Source organism: Staurois parvus, unplaced genomic scaffold (assembly GCF_062004578.1).
Source record: "Staurois parvus isolate SC_StPar_1 unplaced genomic scaffold, SC_StPar_1.0 ptg000746l, whole genome shotgun sequence".
Lineage (NCBI taxonomy): Eukaryota > Metazoa > Chordata > Amphibia > Anura > Ranidae > Staurois > Staurois parvus.
The window spans coordinates 4,092,935-4,112,500 of NW_028318542.1; the positions used below are offsets into that span (position 1 = coordinate 4,092,935).

General features: G+C 45.9%; 1 protein-coding gene across 2 annotated transcripts in view; it reads left to right on the plus strand.

Annotated features, from left to right (window-relative positions):
- Positions 1–773: 773 nt before the first annotated feature.
- ITPKC (inositol-trisphosphate 3-kinase C) overlaps positions 774–19,566 on the plus strand; it is a 95,243-nt gene continuing 76,450 nt past the window's right edge. The window contains exons 1-2 of one of the 2 annotated variants that reach the window (XM_089654187.1): positions 776–1,589; positions 1,719–3,201. In XM_089654187.1, the coding sequence (XP_089510313.1) occupies positions 1,012–1,589; positions 1,719–3,201 (2,061 nt within the window). In that variant the 5' untranslated portion in view covers positions 776–1,011. Of the gene's footprint in view, positions 3,202–19,566 lie in introns of both variants that reach the window. The other variant, XM_089654186.1, reaches the window with a different exon arrangement.

Consider the following 19,566-nt stretch of genomic DNA (forward strand, 5'->3'; position numbering starts at 1 on the left):
GTGCATTCCTGTGTGATTCAGATGGGGGCATGGTGCAATCCGGCCCGCTGACTAGGTTATCTCTGAAACACGCACAAAATTGCGCACTTTCCCGACACGCAGGGCAACATACTGGCATTTAGCAGACGTGTGCCGATGTCGTTAAATGCGCTCCTGCGTATCTGCAAACGCACATACCAAACGGTATGGTGCCGCTGCACCGCATGGCTTGGCGCAATTTTAGAAAAAGGTCGACTTTCCTGTCTTTTTTGTAAAATGAATGGGCTGCTCAACATGCTGCGTGAAAACGTGCGGAAAATGTGTGGCTCACTGAAACGTGCGGAAAACGTGCAGCTGCGACTGACGTGCGACTCTGTGCGGTGGGATTTCAAGTCCCTTCATTTTGAATGGGCTAAAATTGCACAGCATGGCTTGATGCAATTTCACAAAAAGGCCTTTTTTTGTAAAATGAATGGGCTGCCAAACACGCTGCGTGGAAACGTGCGGAAAATGCACCCGCAGCAGTGAACTATTCGCATTAAAGGCCTCGGTGACATAATTTGTCTCAGCCGGAGCGCTGCCAGTCAGCTTTCATTTTTTGTACGCTGTGAGGTAAAAATAATAGGCAGAAGCTGATAGGTTGCTACGGGCAACGGCACCGGCTGAGGCAGAACGTGTCCTAGGCTTTTATGTATTCTGTGTGATATGCCCGCAGGCTCTCTCTTTATTGAACTCCATTGACTAGCACTGTGTTTCTGTCTCCACAGATGAACACCCTCCCCTCACACAGCTCACAGCCGCCACTCCGGTACGAATGAAGTGATCGATCCCGGAGGACTATAAGACTCTATAGTGCGGATGGATACATCTCATTGGAAAGAAAGGAAAACCCCATTCTCAGCGCGCATTGATACCTAGGCCGTGAAGGAGTTGCTGTATACGCGTAGCTCCGCCCCCGGTGCATGCGATTGGTCATCTCTGTGGTGCCGTCATTGCCCTGAGGAGGGGAGTCTCCGGGCAACGGGAGCTGTAATGGGGCAAAGCTATTCGAATAGCGCAGCAGAGGCTGCCGCGACTGGAGACTGGAAGAGGAGGCTGAGAGTCCGCAGGAGGCGGAGGAGGGAAGGGAAGAGTCCGGCCAAGGAGCCCCCTGGGAGGGAAGGCGGTGCGGTTCGGAGTATAGAGCAGCCTGAGACTGCCTGCAGGAGAAGCAAGTCAGAGAGTGCAGCTCAGGACAGGGAGCATCCTGAGAGCAGAGCAGCAAGTAGGGAGCAACCAGGAGGAGGACCATCACTGGGCCCAGAACATCTGGAGAGTGCCAGCAACCTGACAACAGACACAGGGCAGGGAGTCCCCCAACCTGGGTCACGTGGTGGGTCACCAGTGCAGGGTATCCCCCATCTGGGGTCACATGGTGGGTCAACAGTGGGCACAGTGCAGGGTATCCCCCATCTAGATTCAACAGGTGGGTCAACAGTGGGCAAAGAGCAGGGTATCCCCCATCTAGATTCAACAGGTGGGTCAACAGTGGGCAAAGAGCAGGGTATCCCCCATCTAGATTCAACAGGTGGGTCAACAGAGGGCACAGTGCAGGGTATCGACCATCTAAGGTCACCAGTAGGCACAGACCAGGATATCCACCATCTGTGGTCACCAGGTGGGTCACCTTTGGGCACAGATAAGGGTAGCCCTCAGCTAGGGTCACCTTTGGGCACAGTGCAGGGTATCGACCATCTAAGGTCACCAGTAGGCACAGGGCAGGGTAACCACCATCTAGGGTCAACAGTGGGCACAGTGCAGGGTATCCCGCATCTAGGTTCATCAGGTGGGTCACTAGTGGGCACAGGGCAGGGTTTCCCCCATCTAGGGTCACCAGGGGGCACAGTGCAGGGTATCCCCCATCTAGGGTCATCAGGTGGGTCACTAGGGGGCACAGATCATGGTATCCCCCATTTAGGGTCACCAGTGGGCACAGAGCAGGGTATCCCTTATCCAAGGTTAAGTGGTGGGTCACTAGCGGGCACAGGCCAAGCAGAGCCATCACAAGGCACCCTGCAGTATATCTCACTTACGTGTATTGCTAGTGACTTGTCATCCACTAAAGTTGCGCAATCCGGTGACTCAGGGGACGCCTCACACTATATACCTGGGAAGACGAAGGGAAAGGCATTCATTGCTGCTCTTCACGCATCAGATCTAGCTGGCGCCCTGACACCGTGCCAAGGTACAGCGGCCAGTACACAAGCTGCTGCAGATCCTGACATGAGACTGGATGGGCAGGGAACGCGGCACATACTGGATATGTCCTCGTGTGATGCCGCCAAGTCAGCTATGACCGGCAAAGAGCTAGCATGGGGGGAAGGCGATGGAAAGTCTATCTTGGGGTCTTCCAAGGACACTCTTAAAAGTATGTCGGGGGACACTGAGCACATGACCAGCCGAGACTGCAGGAGGATGGAGGTGACTAACAGAAAGGTAACTTTGGAAACCAAGTCTTTGGAATACGTTTTTACGGGGAATGTAGAGAAGATGGTAACCCATTCAGTGCTGGGTATGCATACTGGAGACCAAAGGTCAAAGAAATGTGGGACTGCTGTAGGGGGGAATGATGGACAACTTGACCAAGCTTCCAAGGAAACGACAACTGGATTATACTGCACTGAGATCTTCACGCACACACACAACATCTCTGTCACCAATAAAAAACTTGGATCAAACTTCCATCCCCATCCTAGTCCCATTGAGGATTTGTGGAACCGTGACTCTGGAATGCCTGGCTTGAAGCTAACTGTAACCCCACCGGACGCTGAGAGCACCAGCGAGCTACCTCCACCAGAAGAGCTAGCTAGAGACTCATTGTTACATGGAAGGGGCCCTCCTTTGCTTATGGCCTCTGACACTCACAGTTATTCCATTCCCCGACTTATTGTCACTCGAGATGCCAGCCCCAAGAGGGGTTTCTCCCCTTCCTTGTCCCCACAGCTGCATGAAACTGGCTTTGCTCTGGATGTTCCCTTTACGGGCGAAGCGGAATCCCCTGCCTCGGACAGTGGCTGTGGTGGATCTCCTGTACCTTCTCTCTTCCTACGCAAGCTGTCCAGTTCCTCTGGTTTGTCTTCTGCTTCATCGTTTGAAGAGTCTGAAGATGACTTCATTGGCAGTGATGTGGAACCCAATGGGTTACAACTACTTATCTGCAACCCTGATGAGCAAGGAGCAGCTGTGAGTATACAAAATTTGATATTTGGCCGTGACTTGTGTGTTCAGATTGAGTATGGGTACGCATTGTACCAATATCTGCTGATAATTGTTTCTTAGAATAGTTTACAAACTGTGGTTCTCAAGGACCAAGTAGCCTAGTGGTCTGTTTTCAGTAGCAACTGATCCCTAAGACCATGAAAACGTTCTACTGTTGCTTATGTAAATTTGTTAGTATGTACTATACCCTTTCCATGTTTCTCACATTTCTAAGATGGAGCACGTTTGTTAGATCGAGACGTTATTTCACCAGTGAAGATACTGAAAGCCTGAACTGTTCTGACTTTGTTCAGTTGTGCTGGCCATACATGTGCAATCTTCTGGTAATGTGAGACTCCAGACCAGTATTTCTCAACTAGGGTTCCTCCGAAGACTGCTAGTTCTTTGAGCAATTTCTGCCTAACAGGTTCCAACTAACACCATTGAGCTTTTTAGCGATCTCTAAGGGGATAAGTCTTCACAACGACCACAAGTGTAAGAATTCTTCCCACTGACCATCACGCTAATGTATCATGAGTTGTAGGTATAGAAAGTTTTAGCAGGGGTTCCTCTGTGTTGAAAAGGTCGAGAGAGGCTGTGAGTCTAATCAATCCTTTAGTCATCGAAATGACTGAACAGATCAGTGCAACCTTCCACCAGTAGGTTCTATCATTATCGTTTGGTGGTAGGTTGCCTTGTTCCATCTGTTTTTTTTTTTTTTTTTTTTTTTTCTTGTTCTATTAAAAGCTGGTTGAAATTGTGAGAAAATTTGAGACTATGGCTAGAATTACAGTACCCTTGCCATTATTGACAAGCTAATTGATCCATGATAATCGAAAAGTCGCTCTTTGAGCATACCTGAAAACCAAGAAAACCCGTAACTGGGTGTAGAGATTTATGGCACCTTTACAGTTAGCTCAAACAAGTTTATGTGTGTTTAGTTAGCGTGATTTGTCATTCCTATTTGCCATTATTCTTGGGTTCCTGCGACCCATGTAGTGCTTTCTACAAATTTGGCAATTACTGTAAAGTAGCTATGAATGTCAAACGCACCAGAAGTTACCCGTATGCTAGAACCCTCAGTGATCCCTACAAAGGGAGTAATGGAAGTAGGTATGTGGAACACATCCCTAGATATCTTCTTCATATCTGTATTGTCTCTCCTACACAAAATGGTCTTCCACAAAGTGTCTGTGAAGGTTCTCTTTATCCAGGTCTTGGTTTATCTAGTAGTAGTTCAGCTGTACTTGCTCTGTAGGGTTGGAAATGTTTTGTAGATTATCCAAGCCACTTCAAGGAAAAGACGTGATTTGGATAAACTACGAAACTTCCTCACCACTACAGAACAAGTCCAGTTAAAAGTTACGAATGTCTCCTAGCTCTTCCACAAAGCCACTATGGTGTAGACAGTAACCAAGCCCCTTGAGCCAAATATAACGACATGGACAACTTGTTTTCCATAAAACATCATCTCCTCTGCTGCATCTGTAGGTATAGAGATGGTTAAATAACAAACTTGCCCTTCGTGCTGGTTTCTCGAGTATCTCACACCTTGTGTCTTGTTGGAACTTGCAGAAAACATTAACTGCTGTTCATTCTCAGCTGCAAGAAGAAACTGGTCAAGTATCTCGTGTCTCATTTAGGGTTGTGAGTAGGTCATCTCTCTGGTAGTCACAACTGTCACCCCAGTTTTTATGTATTTGAGCAACGTTGTGCTAAGGGCTCCTTCACACAGGTTAATATATATCTGGATGGTAGGTTTAAAGGCCTATACATTCTTCGTTCAGCAGATGATTCCTCTATTCACACAAACAAAGGTCATGGAGGAATCGCTCCAATAGGACATTAAGCACCCGCCGCTGTCAAAATACATTTATCAGCAGCAGCTGATCGATAGAAAATGTTCCAACATATCCCTTCCACAGAAGTCAGTAGACCGATTCACTCCTTTTGAGCAGGGAGCCCACACACTGATCGAAATTTATCTTGTCTCTGCTGGACCAGGCAACTTTCCATCAGTGTATTGTCAGCTTTAGTGTCTGTAACATAGCCCGTATTTACATTTCCCTAAATGTAGGCAAGAGCTTCAGTGTATGCCAGGGGTCTCCAAACTTTCTAAGCAAAAGGCCATTTTACGGTCTTTCAGATTTTAAAGGGGCTGGATTGTGGCTAGTGGGGGTAGAAAATGACCCAGCATCAGTATGCCTCAGGCGTGGTGGTCATTGGGAGTAAAAAGAATTACATAGTGCCAGTAGTCAGTAGGAGGTGCCCCATTGTTGGTGTCAGTGGGAGGAAATAGTGACCCAAGGGTCACATCTGGCTCATGGACAACAGTTTGGAGACCACTGGTGTATGTTATTGCGCAGATGGAGTCACATCACTAAGATGTTTTTTCAAACTCCGATGCCAACCTCTGCATTGGTGATGACACATTTTTGCCTTGCCATTGTCTAGAACCACTTTAAAGAAAAGAATGAAGCCTAGTTCAAAGTCTCAGGGTTTATTACCTTAATGCATGCATTCTGTGCATGAAGGTAAAAGACCTACTGTGTGTAGCAGCACCCCTCTACCAGCTTCTCTAATACTTTCCTTAGCCCCCTTTTGAACCAGTGATGTCCACAAGAGCCTTGGTTCTCCGGGTACTCTCACTCCTGATTGTGAATTGACACGGAGAGCAGTGGCTCGGAAACGCGCCAGCTCGGGTACCCCCATAGCAAGTTGTTTGCTATGTGGCACCTTACAGGTTGGAGGAGCCAGAAGCACCAACAGGGGGACATGAGAAGAGGAGGATCCGGGCTGCTCTGTGCAAAACCACTGCACAGAGCAGGTAAGTATGACATGTTAGTATCACTATAAGGATCAGACAGCTCTTACTGTATTTAGGGAGGTTCTCAGTACTTGAATATCCATGCTGGTTATCTTATAACTTCCACAAACGTCATAACATGAATATTTTGTATTCCACAGTGAATGCCATACAGTCAAGCTAACCAGTGTGTAAAGTTTAGATGCCGCACTTGGGTTCTTGGGCCCCCAAAACTTATTTGATGGCAGCTAATCAAAGAAGGTGACCCGAGGGTGCATGCTTATATTCCTTTGTTCCTAATAAGCCCACTGAACCCAGATTCACATTTCCTGATTTTCTTGATCTCACTACAGCTTAGAATTCTGGTTCTGCCCCCTGCCTTCCCACAATGCAAAGTGGGATCCTCTCTTTTGGCTCCTGTATGCTGGGAGAAATGGAGTTTGGACAAAGTTGAGATGTTCATGAAGGGTTTGAAGTCTCCTTCACTGGGCTGCTCTTTGGGGGTCTTATAAGTTCACTTTAAAGGAAAATCTGGTGTATTTTCAGAGAGTGCATGCTTTGCCCATGGCTCAGTTCTGCCACCAGGAGCAAAGATAAACACCTCTACTTCCAGGTATAGGAAACATACTGCTCTACTTCTAGGCATAGGAGGTGTACAATTTGCTTTTCTTTCGCCATCGTGACTCTGCTGGTGTATGGTGATTGGCTGCTCAGGCACCTAGTCCTCTCATACGAGGGTGGGGAGAAAGTCCTTAGTTCTGTGTTAACTCCAAGTTGCCACAGAGTGGTTGGAGAGTCATAGGAATGTGAGTATGTGTAGCTGTGAATGGAGGAAGGTAAGTGAAACTGTTGCTCCGTCTTGCATGGGCAAAGCACAGGTAGACTTTAAAGCAACCCTGTGGCTAACTGGAAGAAGTCCAACCAGCTGCACCCTGTAAAAGAATAGGTTGAAAATCAACCTAAAATGTTCATTTATGTCTAGGGTACCAAAAGCAAGGACTTTTACTTGCCTTGTCCCTCGCTCTTCTGGCATCCAGCACTCAACTCTTGTTCCTGACTCTCCAGGTTGTAGGCGGTCCCTTCGCATCCTCAAGTACATCACAGGGCTGTTGACCCTGCATTGTATTTGATGATGTCAGAGTACAACCCAATGGCATGCTTTAGAGAAGAGACTGCAGTTTCAGTCTAATAATGGCGAGGTAACTTGCCGAAGCAAGGGATTGGGTCAATGAAAAGTCATTTTAATGGTATTTTAGGCATAAATGAGCATTTAACCCTTACATTTCAGGAGGAGCTTCACTGTAAGAGGTTAAATGTCCAATAGTTTAGTCCTTTTCTATAACTTCTTCCTGTGAGCAACATCTTCTGGTGACTTTAGTGCAAATATAAGACTGGAGTTTCTCTGAAGGAAGCAGCTGTAGGCAGAGGTTATTCCTCCCCTCTGCATTGACATGAATGTTCCGTTCAGCAGGACACACCTATTTGTGAGCCCGCCGTCTTATCTTGAAGCCTGTGGGCAGTTGGATCATGCGCGCACGGCCATCCCTATAGGTTGGTGAGCAGGCTTACTGTTGCACCTATGCAGAACTGTACAACCTGAGGCTGAATTACAGGAAAGCATGTAAATACACAGCAATATTTTTTTTTTCTGCCACTAGATGTCATTCTGATGTCCAGCATCATTCAGGCTGCTTCCTCTGAGCCCAGGTCATTCTGGACTCCCCAGTCTGGATGGACTGTGAAAAGAGAAACTGTACAGTGAAGATCTAGCACTCTGCTCTCTCCTATTATTGACATGATTCTTGTCAGCATGAACTGGTTGGCTCCTGGTGCCACTTCTTCCTCTCACACTTCAGCCCTGCTGTACAGGGACTTATTGCAAAAGGCTGATACCCTGTCACATTTAGGTACTTGCACTAATATACTATTATTGATGTGTTCAAGCTTACAGAGCTGCATTCATTTATGTCTTTTAAATCTGCTTCGAGTTCAGTGTTAATTAATGCAAAAGTGCGCTAATTGGTGTTTTCTGATTGTTTAGAGTTTAGCTTAGGCAGTAATTTGCGTTTGTGTAGTGGAAACATCTTAGAAAATGCAATTTCTATGATCGCTGACACATAATACTCCTCACAATCATACAGTCCAATAAATGCTTTGCTGGACATGGACAAGGATTTAAAGCCGATTTTTCAGATTAATTCTCGTTCATACATCTAATCTAATTTTTCTTAGGGCGAACTGGAAGAGATCCAGGCACACCCGGGAGGATATATACTTTGGGCTTTGACACCCATTCCCAGGTGTATGTGTTACTCAACGATTGAGTTATTTATATACTGTACCTGTCATTATCTCAGGCTGGCCATAAACAGTAGAAGGAAGTCAGACATGCTGGAACCTTGAAGACATGGCCTGACGGGTTTGTTGTGAAGGAACTCCACTGGCTTGTGTAACGCCACTACCCTACTCAACCCTCTTGAACACCTATAGGCCCCTTTTTAAAGGCGGAGGACTCTGTTTTGATCAGCAGGGGATCTGTTTGCTGATCAGAGCAGAGTGGGCGGATGACAAGTCCATGTCCGCCCAGTTTCTGAAGAGAAGACATGGACAGAGCCCGCTCTGCTCCATGGATGGTTGAGTATAAACGGACTCTGCTGCCTATTTACACCCAACTGACCTCCGGTCCGCCCAGACAGAGGACAGATCCCCATCACTGTTTTTTTTTTTTGTTTTTTGTTTTTTTTTAATTATTTATTTCAGGTACTTATATAGTGCCATCAATTTACGCAGCACTTTACATTTACATATTGTACATTCACATCAGTCCCTAACCCTCAAGGGGTGTACAATCTAAGGTTCCTAACTCACATTCATACATACACATACCAAGGCCAATTTAGACAGGAGCCGATTAACCTACCAGCATGTCTTTGGGGTGTGGGAGGAAACCGGAGTACCCGAAGGAAACCCATGCAAGCACAGAGAGAACATGCAAACTCCAGGCCGGTGGTACCATGGTTGGGATTCGAACCAACGACCTTAGTGCTGCCAGGCAGAAATGCTAACCATTTAGCCACTGTGCTGCCCAAATTGAGCCAGAGTTAGGCGGGTATAAACAGCCACAAGTTTGTTTACATCCTCTGGTCCATTGAGGTGAATAGAATGCCCGATCAGGTACGCCTGAAAAAACTTGACAGGCAGACCTGATGGGAATGACCATGTGAAACGAGCCATAGAATGAATTGAACTGCAGGCCAGGTCTTCACATCCAACAGAAGTTGGTTCAAAGGGGGAATACCAAATCAATGCCCATGGTTTTAGAACATAATGGCAAACAAGCTTTTAAGTGTGACCCTCAAGTGTCTGCAACAATTGGTCACAAAGTGTTGGTGATTGTATGCCTTGATTTGTTCTGTCATTTTTGCAGTCATAATTTGATATAAGTGTGGGCATGTATGGCCAGCCTAAGGGTTGTCTGTCGACCAGGTGTCACATAAATATGGGCCTTTAGCTTGTTTATGCTGTAGGCCAGAGGTCTCCACAAACTGCAGCCCATAGGCCAAATGAGGCCCTTTTGCTAGCCTATATCCCGCCCTGGGGCACTATTCTTCCCACTGACACCAAGAGCGTGGCATAGTTATTTGCCATTGACACCACCAATGTAATATCAATAATGGGGTACTACTCCTACTGACCACAGTTGCTATGTAGTTTCTATGTTCCCACTGACCACAAGGCCTGAGGCATTGTTTATTTACACTGAATTCAGGATATTTTTTACTCCCACTGGCCACAATGGAGCCCCCCTAAATTCTGAAGGACAGTAAACTGATCCTTTGTTTAGAAAGATTAGAGACCTCTGCTGTAGATGCTGGAGGGGGGAGTCACTACCAAACACCACTGGCTGGTCGGAGGGGAGTCAATAGCAACAAGATTTACTTCCCCGGTATTGGCCAAGGTTGCCCTGCAACTTCTACTGCATCTCCGAGCTTTGACGCTTGTCTCCAGTAATACCAAATGTAATCTCTGGTGTATGGGTCCCTTCATTTTTGACCTGTATGTGTTTGGTAAATCAACTTTTAGAACTATCAAAAGTTGACCTGGCTGATGATTAGTTCATCATAATACAGTGCTTTTCGTCCCAGTCTGCCAATGTTTGCTGTATTTTGGCAGCATTGATTGACGACTTGCCTTTGCCAACGGAGGATCTGTTTTAGGTAAATAGGATTATAGTAATGTAATCTTCATCTAATGTTCCCAAGGTTAGGCGTGGCGCTTTAATATTTCAGCATTCCTCGTTTTGTCTTTTTTTTTTTTCTCAGAGCACATCCAGAACATCAAAACCAAAATGGCAGCACTGGTTCAAATCGATTGCCTTTTAGTCAGAAGCGTTCTGTTCTGGAGGCTTTATTCACAATAGTTAAAAGCTGGGCTGGGTCAGTTTCCATGCAGTATGGGCCGAGCTCAGCATCTTTTGTTTGATAAGAATAGATATCCGCGGCCTGTCGTTTTATTCTGTGTGTAGAGAAGACGTTATTTACATACTTCTAAAAATAAGCACCGGAAATGTACACATCCCTTACCTTGGACTCTATTTTCAGAGCGACTTGGAAAACCAGTTCTAGAAACAATGAAGATGTGAGTATTGGTGAAAGCGTGTGCAGTAAAATCAGGAGCCTTGTAAAATGAAGGACTCAAATTACCAGGCTGCTGTAGAATAATAAGACACAGAGGTGCAGAAACAAGCATGACTTTTCGTTTGTTTTATATCATTGTTAAATTATTTTAAAATAAATACAAGTCTTGACAGACAGGGCTCTTGCCGCACCGGGAAAAGTGACCTGCAGTGGACAGCTTTTTGGAGAGAGTTTTATAGGTGGTGAGGAGGTGATGTGTTGTCCTCACCACCTGTTTTAACCCTGAAAAGGCTGAACCACGACAACCACATGCATTTCACATGGTTGTGCCATGGCCTCAGACACTTAAATGGATTGTGTTTGGGAGCTCACTGCAACGTGGTTTAATTTTTGCCATGATGGCATGCCCTTCTTTTGTTGAGTGGTCTGGGGGCTGTAAAACAATGGTCAGCCACCTGCTATTACCACCCCTGGCCACCCAAGTGAACAAGCTCTTAGATCAGGGTTTTCTTAACTAGGGTTCCTCTAGAATGGGGTCTCCAAACTTTCTAAACAAAGGGTCAGCTTACTGTCCTTCAAACTTTAAGGGGGCCGAACTGTGGCCATTAGGAGTAGAAAAGTTGCCGATGTCAGTGTAGAAAAAAAACAGTGCCCCATTGTTGGTGTCAGTGGGAGGAAGTGTGCCACATCATTGGTGTCATTGAGCCCCATTCTTTATATCATTGGGAGAAATTGGACTCCATCATTGGTGTCAGTGGGAGGAATTGTGCCCCATCATTGGTATCATTGGGCCCCATTGTTGATGTCAGTGTGGGGAATTATGCCATTTTGCTGGTATCAGTGGATGAATGAATGCCCCAAGGGCTGGATAAAAGCAAGCAAATGGCTGCATCTGGCCCTAAGGCTGCAGTTTGAAGACCACTGATCCAGAGCAGGGGTGTCAAACTCAGTTTAATCGCAAGCCGCATTAGCATCATGGTCACCCTCAAAGGAAAGGTTGTATCTGTAAGACTAGATGATCAGAGAAACCTCCCCCCCCCCCTATATCAGATGCCAGGAGCCCCCCCCTTCATCCGAAGTCAAGAGTCTCTCATCAGAAGTCATCAAGAGTCAGAAGTCAAGCCAACCTTCTTTTACATCACAGCGCACCCCCTTACCATGTGCTCCTGCCAGGAAGAAGCTGGGGTGGAGCTGGGAAACAGTAAATGCAGGGTCTGGAGGAGGGCTAGTGTTAGCTGCTGGAGTCTATTGAATGCTAAGACTAGGGGAGGCAGAGACGAGAGGGTGCTGTGGCTACATAGAGAGGCGCAGGATCTGTATGAAGAGTTTGTCTTCCTTACTGCTGCCAACTGATGAGACAAGGTGGGGGCAGAGACAGGAGGGGGTGTGAGCGCCACATGAAATGGCCTGAAGGGCCAGAATTGGCCTGCTGGCCTTGTGTTTGACACGTGTTCTAGAGATTGCTAGGGGTTCCTTGAGCAATGAGCAATTTCTTCCTCCTATAAGTTCCCACTGACACCATTGATCTTTCTAGCTATCTGCAAGGGGGTAGTTCTTCTCAATGACCACAAGTGTAAGGAGCATTCTTTCCACTGACCATCACACTAATGTATCATGAGTTGTAGATATAGTCATTTTTAGCAGGGGCTCCCTGAGACTGGAAAATTATTTCAAGGGTTCTTCTGTGTTGAAGAGGTTGAGGAAGGTTGCCTTAGATTGTTAAAGCAAATTGTATACCATACAGTTTCCATATTTTGTAATATTTGTTTTACATTTCTTTTCGTCCTTTGTTGCATCTCAATGCTGCAGATGGTCTACTGCCACTTCTGTCTACATTCACTCCAGCAATGGTGGCACAGCATTCCTCAGGGCGGGCTTCCTTATGGTAAAAACAGCGGACTGTGCTTGTATAAATTGTATTTAAATGGCCACGCCATCGAAAGTCCATGTGATGGGGGACAAGGCATATTCGCAGTTGGGAGACAATGACATGGGGGACAAGGCGTATTTGCAGTTGGGAGACAATGACATGGGGGACAAGGCGTATTTGCAGTTGGGAGACAATGACATGGGGGGCAAGGCGTATTTGCAGTTGGGAGACAATGACATGGGGGACATGGCGTATTCGCAGTTGGGAGACAATGACATGGGGGACAAGGCGTATTTGCAGTTGGAAGACAATGACATGAGGGACAAGGCGTATTTGCAGTTGGGAGACAATGACATGGGGGACAAGGCATATTTGCAGTTGGGAGACAATGACATGGGGGACGAGGCATATTTGCAGTTTGGAGACAATGACATGAGGGACGAGGCATATTCGCAGTTGGGAGACAATGCCATGGGGGACGAGGCATATTCGCAGTTGGGAGACAATGACATGGGGGACGAGGCATATTCGCAGTTGGGAGACAATGACATGGGGGACGAGGCATATTCGCAGTTGGGAGACAATGACATGGGGGACGAGGCGTATTTGCAGTTGGGAGACAATGACATGGGGGACGAGGCATATTTGCAGTTGGGAGACAATGACAGTGTTTTCAACCTATTGCCCTTACAGGGACTTTTATGGCAGGATGACCAGGTGCTCTTTTAATGAAAGCTGCAGCAATAAAAATAAAATTCTTGTAATGATATTAACAAAGCAAATTGTTATATGTAAACTCAATTAAATCTCATATAAATTTTAAATACCTTTTGAGGGTTCAACTCAAGGGTAGAAAAGTCAGACACTGTCCACCTGCCATTTTTGCACTTAAGGGATTCCTGCCCACGTTTTTTCCAGGTTCCTGGACAGTGGGTTTCCCACAGAGGGGTTTCAGCAATTACACAATATCCAAAGTCTCTAAGCCAGCCTTTCTCAAATTTTTCAACACAGAGGAACCTTTGAAATAACTTTCCAGTCTCAGGGAACCCCTGCTAATAATTATATCTACAAATCTAGATACCTTAGTGTATTGGGGAAGAATGGTCCTTAGACGTGTGGCCATTGGGATAAATTACCCCCTTACAGATAGCTAAAAAGATCAATGGTGTCATTGGGAACTTATCTTAGAGGCAGAACTTGCTAATTGGTCATGGAACCCCTAGAAACCTCTGGAGGAACCCTAGTTGAGAAACCATGCTGAAAGCGCAGCCTCTTGGACCAGAACGTGTCAGAGTCTACTCATTGCTCCTGTAGCAGTTACTGTATATTTCCCAGATGTCGGCCTGGTCAGGGACACATTCAAAGGGTCCCGCTTTGGCTTCTGGCAGTGTCCTGGGGAGGGAGAAACGCTGAGCAACAGTTGGCTTCCATAAAAAAAAACCTACAAAATCAGTAGATGCTGGTTACCACCAAAAGATGGATATACGGTTGAAGGTTTCATCCCACCCAAGACTCCATAAAGTCTCTGGGCTGCAGGGCTAGCCAAGCCATGAGAAAACTAGAAAGCCAGTGTATGCCCTATAGGATATGCATCCTGGAACTCCTCACCCTTTGTGGGTGAGAACTCTACACGACACCAATCTTGCACCTAGTTTGCGATTCCTCCATGCACACCAAATTATTTGTAAGTCATGTGACCTGGAGCTGACCTGTTACACACTTTAAAATCTAAAGTAAACTTGTTACATTAATGAAATCTCACACTAATGCACAAGTTCTCACCGGTGCCTAGTCTCACCTTTGCCTCCGATCTAGGACATTCGTTGCCTACTGCCACCCCTGCATAGTGACCAGCAGTGGTCAACCGTACCCGTGAGAACACATTAAGGATTAAAAATATATGCGAGGGTTCGTCAAATGCTTTCGGCACTTTTTAATATAACTAACATAGACCAAGCTCGATGAGCTATGAGTCCCTTTTCAGATATGAAAAGTTTTGGTCCCTGCATAGTTTCCAGATGTCCGGGAAATTTTTTGCGTTTTGTACTAAAACTGAAATTTGCATCATCTCTAGCTATCTTTGTCACTTTCTCCTGCTTCCTGCCAACTTGTTAGTTATCCCCCCCCCCCCCCCCTCCACGCTGTTGTTTTTACATGTCGTTTGGTGACTGTGTGTGTTTTCAGGAAGCTTGGTTTGTGAGCACTTTGAATATCCTCTTTTAGATACTCTTGAATTATTTCATGAAACTGGAGGGAGTGCCTTTTGTGCGAAGTCTTCCTATAAATTGTACACCTTAGAGAAGCAGCCAAGGCCCAGGAAGCTGACTGTATGGTGATCTCATGACTTCAGATCTATTTTGAGAGATTATAGAGAATAGGCAAAAATTGGACCTTATTAACCGCTTGGCGACTGCCTACCGAAGCTATACTGCGGCAGAACAGCCCCACTGCGCCAAATCATGTAAATGTACATGATCTGGCTCTTCTGGGTAAGGGGCGCAGCTCGCCACCCCAACTGTGTTTTCATTCACTACAGCACAAGCCGATCAACGGGTCCCGGCCAATCATTTATGGCCGGAACCGGCTGAGCGAATGACTGTAGAGAGCCCTGTGTTGTTTGCCGACTCTTTGTTGACAGCAGCGGTCTGAATGTTGTTTTCTCCCTGCAAAGCAGGGAGTAAAAATTGGCGCATTGCTTAGTAAAAGCAACAGACTTTAAACACATTATACTTGTTAGTCACGCAGTTAACCCTTTATTGACCCTAGATTAGTGGTGCATCGAACATTCCGGTGTCAAAACCGAAAATTCAGGATGCACTTAGCGAAAACTGAAACGGACATTTTTAAAAAAAAAAATGTAATTAACAGAGCTGGCGTTTTTGCATTGAAGTCATTGGGGGGCGATTTTGCATCGAAGTCTATAGGAATCGATTTTGTATTGAAGTCTGTGAGACGCAGCATGTCGTTATCGGCACTTTTTTTTTTCTATTGGCAAAATGCCAATAACCTTATTTTCGGCCACCGATATATACCAGTGCATCCCGGCCCTAGCATCTGCTGTGATTGTACGATTGCATGGAGTCTGTCAGCAAGTCCCAGCCAATGATTATTGGCCAGGACATGCTGATCGGCTGTGTCCAATCGCAGCCCAGAGCCCTGTGTTGACTATCAACACAGGGCTCTGTACAGAGAAAACGATCTCTCTGTTTCTCATCCCTGCAAGACAGGGATGAGAAATGAAGAGGTCTATTAGTAAAAGCAGCACATAATACACACCTTACACATTGTAAGGCACACATTTAACCCCTTGGTCACCCTAGATGTTAACCCCTTCCCAGCCAGTGTTTAGTATCAGTACTGATCACTGTATTAGTGTCACTGGGATGTCAGTGTCGGTCAGTTCCCACCAAGCGTCAGTAAGTGTCAGATTGTCCACCGCACTATCGCAGGCCCACTATATATTTCTGATCACCACCATTAATCGTATGAAATAAATCATTACAAATTCCGGTGTATATATACCATCGTTTGTAAACACCGTAACTTTCACACAAACCAATCAATATATCAGTACACTTATTGGGATTTTTTTTTTCTACCAATGACATTTAGCAGAATACGTTTTGACCTAAATTTATGAAGAAATTTTATTTTTTACAGCAGAAAGTAGAAATCATTGGGTTTTTTTTTTTTTGGGGGGGGGGTTCAATTGTTATTTTTTTGTTTCTTTTATATCACAAAAAATAACCCAGTGGTGATCAATTACCACCAAAAGAAAGCTCTGTTTGTGTGAAAAGAATTGAATACATTTTGTTTTGGTACAGCATTGCATGAATGTGCAATTACCAGTTAAAATGGTGTAGTACTAAATAGCAAGAAATGGCCTGGTCACGGGGGTAGGGGGGGGGGGTAAAACCTTCCAGAGCTCAAGTGGTTAATATATATCGTTTGCTATATGCTGGAATTGCCTTGTGTTGAAGAACATTTGCTGATCACTGTGTCCTCTTTATATGTACAACATGTTGATGACCATCACGAGTCTTGCTGAGCTGGACATACTGAGCACACAGAGCACACTGCTGTCCTGTCATGTGCCATTTAATCTTTGTGCAGAATGCTAACAGTGTGTGACTATTGTACTCTGTATACTTTACTTGTGAAAATGTGTGTTTGTCGTCTTTTAATGTGTACATACTGTATTAAACTAGCTGAAGGAGTCTCTTCCCTGGAAAAAAAAACAAGCAAATATTGATTCAGCTGATGCTGTCTACTTGTAAAGGAGAAATTATTTGTTTGGTTCATTCTGTAAACTCCTTAATAGGAACATGATTGAGACGGGGTTATTGCTGGAGAGATCTCGGGAGCCAGCTAGTCCCGGGTCGGCCGCTTTTATCCAGCTCTCTAAAATCAACCAGTGCTCCCGATTTTTGAGTGTGTGTGTTTTATATGTGTTCTAGTCGTTCTGTCACCTTTTTAATAGGAACGTTATTGAGATGGGGTTATTGCCGGGAAGATCTCAGGAGCCAGTTAGTCCTGGCATCGGCCGCTTATATCCAAAGAAATAATTGGGCGGCACAGTGGCTTAGTGGTTAGCACTTCTGCCTGGCAGTACTAGGGTCATTGGTTCGAATCCCAACCACTTGCCTGGAGTTTGCATGTTCTCCCTGTGCCTGCGTGGGTTTCCTCCGGGTACTCCGGTTTCTTCCCACACTCCAAAGACATGCTGGTAGGTTAATTGGCTCCTGTCTAGATTGTCCATAGTATGTGTATGTATGAATGTAAGTTAGGGACCTTAGATTGCACACCCCTTGAGGGTTAGGGACTGATGTGAATGTACAATAATACATGCAAAACATGAGAGGATCGAGGGCCCTGCTCTTTGGAGCTTACAATCTAGGAGATCATATCCAAAGAAATAATAGGGCGGCACAGTGGCTTAGTGGTTAGCACTTCCGCATGGCAGTACTAGGGTCATTGGTTCAAATCCCAACCACGGCACCACCTGCCTGGAGTTTGCATGTTCTCCTTGTGCCTGCGTGAGTTTCCTCCGGGTACTCCGGTTTCCTCCCACACTCCAAAGACATGCAAGTAGTTTAATTGGATCCTGTCTAGATTGGCCCTAGTATGTGTATGTATGAATGTGAGTTAGGGACATTAGATTGTACGCCCCTTGAGGGTTAGGGACTGATGCAAATGTACAATATATATATGTAAAGTGTGTGTGTGTGTGTGTATTATATGTGTTCTAGTCGTTCTGTCACCTTTTTAATAGGAACGTTATTGAGATGGGGTTATTGCAGGGAAGATCTCAGGAACCAGTTAGTCCTGGCGTCGGCCACTTATATCCAAAGAAATAATAGGGCGGCACAGTGGCTTAGTAGGGCGGCACAGTGGCTTAGTAGGGCGGCACAGTGGCTTAGTGGTTAGCACTTCCGCCTGGCAGTACTAGGGTCGTTGGTTCGAATCCCAACCACGGCACCACCTGCATGGAGTTTGCATGTTCTCCCTGTGCCTGTGTGGGTTTCCTCTGGGTACTCTGGTTTCCTCCCACACTCCAAAGACATGCTGGTAGGTTAATTGTATCCTGTCTAAATTGTCCCTAGTATGTGTATGTATGAATGTAAGTTAGGGACCTTAGATAGTACACCCCTTGAGGGTTAGGGACTGATGTGAATGTACAATATATATGTGTAAAGCGCTGCGTAAATTGACGGCGCTATATAAATACCATAAATAAATAATCCCAATGCACACGTTCCTGGAAATGGTTGTAAACACACACAGTTACTACCTTTTTTGTATCACTAGCCCCTCCCTCTTAGATTGTAAGCTCCAAGGAGCAGGGCCCTCCCAACCCTCTTGTATGGAACTGTATTGTCTCCCGTATTGTAAGTGCATGTTGCAGCAACCACCGGATGGACAGCGGAAATTATATCTGTAGCTAGCACACCAAGGATCACCATATGCCTTTCCTCTGCCCCTCAAACACAGAATCTTAACCTCTTTGCGCCGGCCACACGCAAATGTGCTGCCTCCCAGCGTCTGGGCCTTGATGCCGAGCGGCCGGACATTTGCGTGCCATTAAGAAAAACATATGTGCTGAGAGTGCGCGCCCTGTGCTCTCCCAGCACACATGTCCAGTACTCACGGAAAGGTCCCGATCTCCCCTTCAATCGCGACTTTTCCCGATCATGTGATGGCGAATCACAGCGGTCACATGACCCTAAAACCCCGCCCCGGCTTCTTAAACCCTTAAAGGGCCAGGAGGCGCCGGCTCTAAGGGGTTAAGTAGGTTATACGGGCTTACTGTGTCTGCTTTACACCCACTATGTCTATTTGCTAAGGTCCCTTTCACATGGGACATTTCCACCAAGAGGATCTGCCTGCTCAGGGGGGGAATCTGTCAGTTGATCTCCGCTGAGCAGGCAGATGACAGGTATGTGTTTCCCCTCCGCTTGTGCAGAGTGGGCGTGTCCTCTATGGGGTAGTTAGATGTAAACGGACCGCCTGTCTGTTTACATCTGACTGTCATTCAGTCTGATCTGCCAGGCTGTTTTATCGGATCGGATGCAGGCGGATGTACTTGACACATTTCCATTTACAGCCTCCACTCCATAGAGGGACAGACTGGCGGACCCGATCAGTCCACCTGTGTGAAAGGGCCCTTAGTTGGTTCTACTTATTACAGGATCTTTTTAAGTGATAGAAAATTGTATTCACATTTTTAAAAAATTTAAAATTGTTGACGGCATTCCTGTAGATGGCTCCTTTTAGACTTCATAAGCGGTGGTAGAGTTGATGTGACATTCTTGGGAAGGGGATTGGAAATGCAGGGAGTTTTTGTGTAGAGTTAGGTGAGGACTCATAGTGAGATCATAATTAAGTGCTATTTAAAGTACAAGGAAATGTCTCATGAAGGGGTGTACAGAGCAGGATCGGGCGGCATGGTGCTTTGTGGGTAGCAGTGCTGCCTTGCAGCATTGGAATCATGGATATCATTCCCACTAGGGCAGTAGTAGGTTTTTACTTGTGTTTAA